Here is a 7,224-nt window from a genome sequence, read left to right as displayed (position 1 = left end):
CCTCACCCCCTGAGGGGTCCCAGACTGCGAGAGGGCCCAGGCCGGGCTGGGGCCCCCCCCCCCCCCCCCCCCCCGAGTGCACAAATTTTTGTGCACCGGGCCTCTAGTTTTTAATAAAGGATTATGCATCATTATTTAAAAGTTTTTAGTAAGTCAGTACATTATAAAGTAGAAAAGTTCAACTATCAAGAATAGATTACATTTTAACATTTTGTACTTTCTTCCCGGGCCTCTAGTTTTTAATAAAGGATTATGCATGCTCATTTAAAAGTTTTTAGTAAGTCAGTACATTATAAAGTAGAAAAGTTCAACTATCAAGAATAGATTACATTTTAACATTTTGATGTACTTTCTTTTAGTAACTTTGTTGTATCTATATTAATAAAACATGTATAATCAACATGTATGTACTGACATTTTTTAAAATATATTTTTATTGATTTCAGAGAGGAAGGGAGAGGGAGAGAGAGATAGAAACATCAATGATGAGAGAGAATCATTGATCGGCTGCCTCTTGCATGCCCCCTACTGGGGATCAAGCCCGCATCCCAGGCATGTGCCCTTGGCCGGAATCAAACCCGGAACCCTTCAGTCTGCAGGCTGACACTCTGTCTATCCACTGACCAAACCAGCTAGGTCTCTACTGACATTTAGTATATGCTGTGTATCTGGGATTCCATCATTTTTCTTTATTCTGAAGAACTGATTTTAGGATAAAAAATTTAGTTTTACTTTTTAAAATTAAAGTATAATTAAATTCAGTATATTCAAAAGATTGTGCCTGGCTGGCATGGCTCAGTGATTGAGCAGAGACCTATGAACCAGGAGGTCAGTGTTTGATTTCAGATCATGTGGGCTCGATCCCCAGCGGCGGGTACGCAGGAGGCAACCAATCAATGGCTCTCATCATTGATGTTTCTATCTCTTCCTTTCCCTTCTTCTCTGAAATATATAAAAATATATTTAAAAAAAGATTGTGTGACTGTAATACTAATTCCAGAATATTTTCATCACCTAGATGGGCTCCTCCTTGGATCCCCCTGCCTGCATCAAATTCCAGAAACTCTCCTTAAGAATAAGTTGGAACAGTTGTAAGGCTCTTTTCAGGAACTTTTTGTCATGTAAATTTAAAACTCTATACCAGTGAAATAGCTTCCCATTATCCCATGGCAACCACCATTTTACTTTTTTTTTTTTTTTAAATATATTTTATTGATTTTTCACAGAAAGGAAGGGAAAGGGATAGAGAGTTAGAAACATCGATGAGAGAGAAACATCGATCAGCTGCCTCCTGCACACCTCCTACTGGGGACGTGCCCGCAACCAAGGGACATGCCCCTGACCGGAATCGAACCCAGGACCATTGAGTCTGCAGGCCGACGCTCCATCCACTGAGCCACACTGGCCAGGGCACCATTCTACTTTTTAATTTGTATGCATTTAACTACTTTAACTACTTTAGATACCTCATATAACTGAAATCATACAGTATTTGTCTTTTTGTGACTGGCTTAGTTCATTTAGCTTAATGTCCTCAAGGTTTATCCATGTTATAGCTGGTGATAATTTCCTTCCTTTTCAAGGCTCAGTAGTATCTATCCCACTATATATATACCACATTTATTTATCTGTCTGACATTTGGGGTGCTTCTGCCTCTTAGGTACTGGAATAGTGGTGCTATAAACATGGGTGTGTAAATATCTCTTTAAGACCCTGCTTTCAGTTCTTTTGGATATATACCCAGAAGTGGGATCACTGGATCATATGATAGTTCTATTGTTAATTTTTTGAGGGAACTACCATACTATTCTCCATAGTGGCTGCAGCATTTTACAATCCCACCAACAGTGTACAAGGTTTCCGATTAACTAAGTTTTAAGCTTATGTATTTTATGTCTACTTACTTTTCTGTAGCTTATGACAATGGCAGCTGTGGTGAAGAGTACATTGTGTTGAGGGACTCCTTGGAAAGAATCATTCTTGGTATTTATTGGGTCTTTGTTAGAATATCTGGGTTCTGTTCTCTTTTAAAAACCTTGGTGAATATTTTCTTGGCTAGTCAGGAACCATATTTTATTCCAGTAATGCTCAGATTATTTCTTCAATTCAGCATGAAGTCTGGGAGCAGAAATAGTCTGCTATTTTTATTACTCTACACATTAGAAGAGGTAGAAAAAAGAAGACAAGAATAACCACTGTGTTTGTATCTTTCTATGTTTGAGTATAATAGTGATAATTACTAAGACTGTCATTTTACAAGTAGAGCTTGGAGCTGAACCCTGCTGTGCCTTTTTGTTTTACCAGAATCTTGGTAATTTCTGTGGCTGTCAATTTTAAAGCTTATTCATTTGTTCATTCCTTTTTATTTGTTTTGTTTGCTGATAATACATTTTATTTTTTGCCTTTTTTAATGTTTAAAGAAAAGTATGTTTTTGCTCATTTTGTCAGGTAATTTGGGAGGGAAATTCTGTGATATCTGCTGTCTGAACTTGGAAGGCCACTTAATTTCTGTCCACCCAGTTTTGTAAAGAATAATTAATTGAAACCTATTACTGATACCACCTCATTGACTCATAAAATTCTTAGATACATGTATTTAAATTAACATATTTCAGTGAACAGTTTAAAAGAATGAAAGTGATATAATTTATGTCAAGCATAATCTCAAATAATAAAGTGCTATCTATACTAATAAAAGGGTAATATGCTTTAGACCGTATAGACCTGACATCTTGCGATCAAGCTGGCATGGGAGGGCAGTTAGGGGTGATAAGGCTGGCAGGGGAGGGCGGTTAGGGGCAATCAGGCTGGCAGGGGAGGGCGGTTAGGGGTGATGAGGCTGGCAGGGGTTAGGGGCAATCAGGCTGGCAGGGGAGGGCGGTTAGGGGTGATCAGGCCGGCAGGCAGAGGCAGTTAGGGGCGATCAGGCAGGCAGGCAGAGTGGTTAGGGATGACCAGGCCGGCAGGGGAGGGCAGTTAGGAGGCAGCAGTTCCGGATTGCGAGAGGGATGTCCGACTGCTGGTTTAGGCCCCATCCTGCAGGCCTAAACCGGCAGTCGGACATCCCCCTAGGGGTCCCGGATTGGACAGGGCGCAGACCAAGCTGAGGGACCCCCTCTTTGTACGAATTTTGTGCACCAGGCCTCTAGTATAAAGATAAAAAAAGAGTTGTGTTCAAGACAATAAGTGTCTGTGCTTAACAAAACACATATTTGAGAAAGAAGTTAATTGTAATATTTGTCTTAAATCAGTGTGTTCTTTGTAATTTTAGATGGTTATATGTGGATTTTCTGTCATGAAATTATTTTAAAATGTTTTTTTAAAAAAATATATTTTATTAATTTTTTACAGAGAGGAAGGGAGAGAGATAGAGAGTTATAAACATCGATGAGAGAGAAACATCGATCAGCTGCCTCCTGCACACCCTCTACTGGGGATGTGCCCACAACCAAGGTACATGCCCTTGACTGGAATCGAACCTGGGACCTTTCAGTCCGCAGGTCGACGCTCTAGCCACTGAGCCAAACCGGTCAGGGCATGAAATTATTTTAAAAAACCCATTTAATTTCCTAGGAAGAATATGAGGAAAGTAAAGTAATTTTCGGTCAAACCTATTATTAAAAGTTAAAATTTTATAAAATACTACATTATATACCTATAATCATTCTTTAGTATCCTTTATCTCTTTTCTGTGAGAGGGCAGAATTTACATTATTTTTATTTAACGGCTGTGATATGTGGTATCATATTCTTTTTTCCTGTTCCCTTTGATGATATTAGAGGCACGTGGAACCAAGAAAGACCACATGTGTAGTATGGGGATTGTATCTATTATAAGGGTACCATTTATATCTACAGATTTTATGATTAAAGTAATTGGTACATAGCAAAATATAAAGCAATAATGATTTAACAAGTTATTTTTTAAATGTTCCTGATATTTGGCATTTAAAATTTGTAGTCTTTTTTTATCCTAATAGTTGCTTAGTAAATTCAAACATAAAACAAAACATAGCATAGTAATTCAAATATAAAAATATAATGAGCAGATATTATAATATCACTTTATTTTATACAGAATGAATTCATGATAGGAATTTTTGGGGTGCTGAGAATATTGATTTAATCTGGGTATTATAAGTGTGTTCATTTGAAATTTCATTAGGTTGTATTTTGATGGTTTATGTACTTTCTGTGTGTCTATTACATTTCAGTGAAATTAAACAAATTGTTGTTAAAGAATGAAGAAACTTTTCTTTTTTCTCTTTTAAGGAAATGATTATTGATAAAGTAAATGGACAAGCTGTACCTAGATATTTGATTTACGACATAATTAAATTCAATGTAAGTACCTTTTATAATTTCTAAATGGATTGTCACTGAGATAATAGATGTTTTTAACAAATAAAAAGTATTATTGCCTTAGAGTAGGAAAGAAAAATTGTGACACTTTCAAGTTACTCATTTGATTTTTTTTTTGTCAATGCTTGTACATTTTTCTCTTACTGCCTAATACTTTGCACATTTGTCTTTAGATTATTTAGTTATTTCAAGTGACTAAAGAAAAACAGTTTAACTGTGGTAAAACAAGATAGTATATTGTAAAATGTTATTAAGTAAACCTAAAAACAAAATATAAATCTCCTTTTGTGAATAGATATAAAAAAAGTGAAATTATATTTTCTACCCATTTACTACAGTTTTAGACTAGCCAAGAATCAAATTGCCTGTTAATGTTTAATTCAGTGTTGAAATTATTTAGACAGTACAAGATGCATTCTGTAAATGGAAGAAATTCTTTCAATAGTGTACATCTATGAAAAGGTATAATTATTATTCTAGAAATATATTATTCAGATTGCATAATCATTTAGTATTCCAACCAGACTGTAAGCAGTTAAAAATTCTGGAATTAAAAGTGTTAAGTTTTAAGATTTTGAGGATTTATAATAAAAGTTAAAAAAACCTTTTTTTTGGGGGGGGGGGTTGTCTATTTTAAATGGCAGTATTAAGATTCAAGATTTTATATTAATCCAGATGACTTATTTTCTCCAGGAAATTTTCAATGTGTATATATCTCACTTGTTGAATTACGTATATTTCAAACTATTTCAAACCTAGGAAACTCAAGGTCAGAAATCATCAAGTTTTAATCTTGTTCTGTTTGTGGCTACTGTATTCCTCAAAAGTAATGCTTTCCAAAATTGACTTACTCATATCACAGATCTTGGAATGATGTTCATTGGCCCCTAACAAAACAAAGGGTGGGTGTGGCTTTGTTTCTTCGTGAATGGGGGAGTGCTATCTCCTTTGCCTCTTGATATTGAGCTCTGCTTTAAAATACGTTCAGTGCAGGTTCATTTCTTAGCCTGGGAACTTTGTCTTAGACCAGGGGTCCTCAAACTACGGCCCGCGGGCCACATGCAAATACAAATATTGTATTTGTTCCCGTTTTGTTTTTTTTACTTCAAAATAAGATATGTGCAGTGTGCATAGGAATTTGTTCATAGTTTTTTTTTTAAACTATAGTCCGGCATTCCAACAGTCAGAGGGACAGTGAACTGGCCCCCTGTTTAAAAAGTTTGAGGACCCCTGTCTTAGACAATAGCCTTCTAATTCTTAAAAGAAAAAAAAAGTTTTTGGCATACGTGAAAGTATAGAGAATAATATAAGGAATACTATGTACCTACCAGTAGATTTGTTGAAGCTTAGCTTTGTCTTTTTTACTCCACTCCCCTTTTAATAATAAATAAATCATCCTATATAATAAAAGACTAATATGCAAATTGACCAAACGGCAGAATAACTGGTTGCTGTGACATGCACTGACCACCAGGAGCAGATGCTCAATGCAGGAGCTGCTCCCTGGTGGTCAGTGCGCCAGAAGCCGAGTTCACCGCTGGCAAGCGCAGCAGCGGTGGTGGGCAGCACTCAGGACTCCTGGACTGGGAGAGGGTGCAGAATGGGCTGAGGGAACCCCCCGAGTGCATGAATTTCGTGCACTGGGCCTCTAGTTATATGTATAATATCAGAAGTTTCTTGTGTACACCTCTGTCTTCTTATCCTTGACCCTCTTACCCAGAAGCAACAGCTCCTACCCTGAATTTGGTAGGAGTGTTTGTGATACCTTTACTATCAATGTATGTCTGTAAAATATATGTAGTGTTCTTTTGTAGGATTTCTAGTGTTACATAAATGTCATAGTACTGTACTGTAGTGCACAACATTTGCTCCACATTATTTTGTATAGATTTATCTGTGATAATGCATGTAGGTTTGGTTCATTCACTTTAATTACCCTTAATTATTATATTGTATAAATGTATGGAATTTATCTTTTTTCCTCTTGATTAACATATGTGTTTCCATATTTTGCTGTTTAATTATTGTATTGAATAGTTTTATATATTTTTTTCTTTTGCACATGTGTCATAGTTTCTCTAGGACAGTTCTCATTCTTGGGTTGTGGTCACTTGGGAAGTGTTTAAAAAGTCCAGTCCCTCATTTCCTACAACATGGAGATTCTAATTAATTTAGCAACTTAAGCTTTATTAGCTGCCTTGCTAAATTCCTTTCAGAAGTAGTTGTACCAATTTATCACAGCTGGTAAGACATACCTAATTTTTGCCAAATGGCTATGTGTGAAATGATATCTTGTTTTTAATTTGCTTTTTCCTAATTACTAATGAAGTAGTAATTTTTTTTAAAGGATTCAAAAAAATATATTTTATTGATTTTTTACAGAGAGGAAGGGAGATAGTTATAAACATCGATGAGAGAGAAACATCGATCAGCTGCCTCCTGCACACTCCCTACTGGGGATGTGCAAGGTACATGCCCTTGACCGGAATTGAACCTGGGACCCTTCAGTCCGCAGGCCGACGCTCTATCCACTGAGCCAAACCGGCTAGGGCGAAGTAAAGCATATTTTATGTTTGCTTTTACTTGTTTAGACTTTTGTGATTTTATTATAGGTTCCAATGGTCTGTTCTTTTAATTTTTCTATTTGGTTGCCAATCATGCTCTTCACAATGTATAGGAACTAGTTATCTTTTCTCTATTTTAATTCTTTCTTGGATATAAATGTGGCAAACAATATATTTTCCATATTAGTATCCATTGAGCCACAGAAGTTTAAAAAAATTTTTTTTCAAATATATTTTTTAGTGTTGTTAGTATAACAAATAGCTCCAATTCCCCCCACCCCCATCCCCCTTTCTCCT

At 36.2% G+C, this 7,224-nt stretch overlaps 1 protein-coding gene across 4 annotated transcripts in view; it reads left to right on the top strand.

The window, feature by feature from the left end:
• The window catches only part of RNGTT (RNA guanylyltransferase and 5'-phosphatase), a 198,369-nt gene that overhangs the window by 71,095 nt on the left and 120,050 nt on the right, over nt 1-7,224 (top strand). For all 4 annotated transcript variants that reach the window (XM_014530074.1, XM_005858392.2, XM_014530073.1 and 1 more), the window contains one exon: nt 4,274-4,345. In XM_014530074.1, the coding sequence (XP_014385560.1) occupies nt 4,274-4,345 (72 nt within the window). The remainder of the gene's footprint in view (nt 1-4,273; nt 4,346-7,224) is intronic.

The sequence above is a fragment of the Myotis brandtii genome, unplaced genomic scaffold (assembly GCF_000412655.1).
Source record: "Myotis brandtii unplaced genomic scaffold, ASM41265v1 scaffold1171, whole genome shotgun sequence".
Taxonomy (NCBI): domain Eukaryota; kingdom Metazoa; phylum Chordata; class Mammalia; order Chiroptera; family Vespertilionidae; genus Myotis; species Myotis brandtii.
The sequence above is the reverse complement of the archived record's forward strand: the minus strand, read 5'-3'. Positions and strand labels throughout refer to the sequence as shown.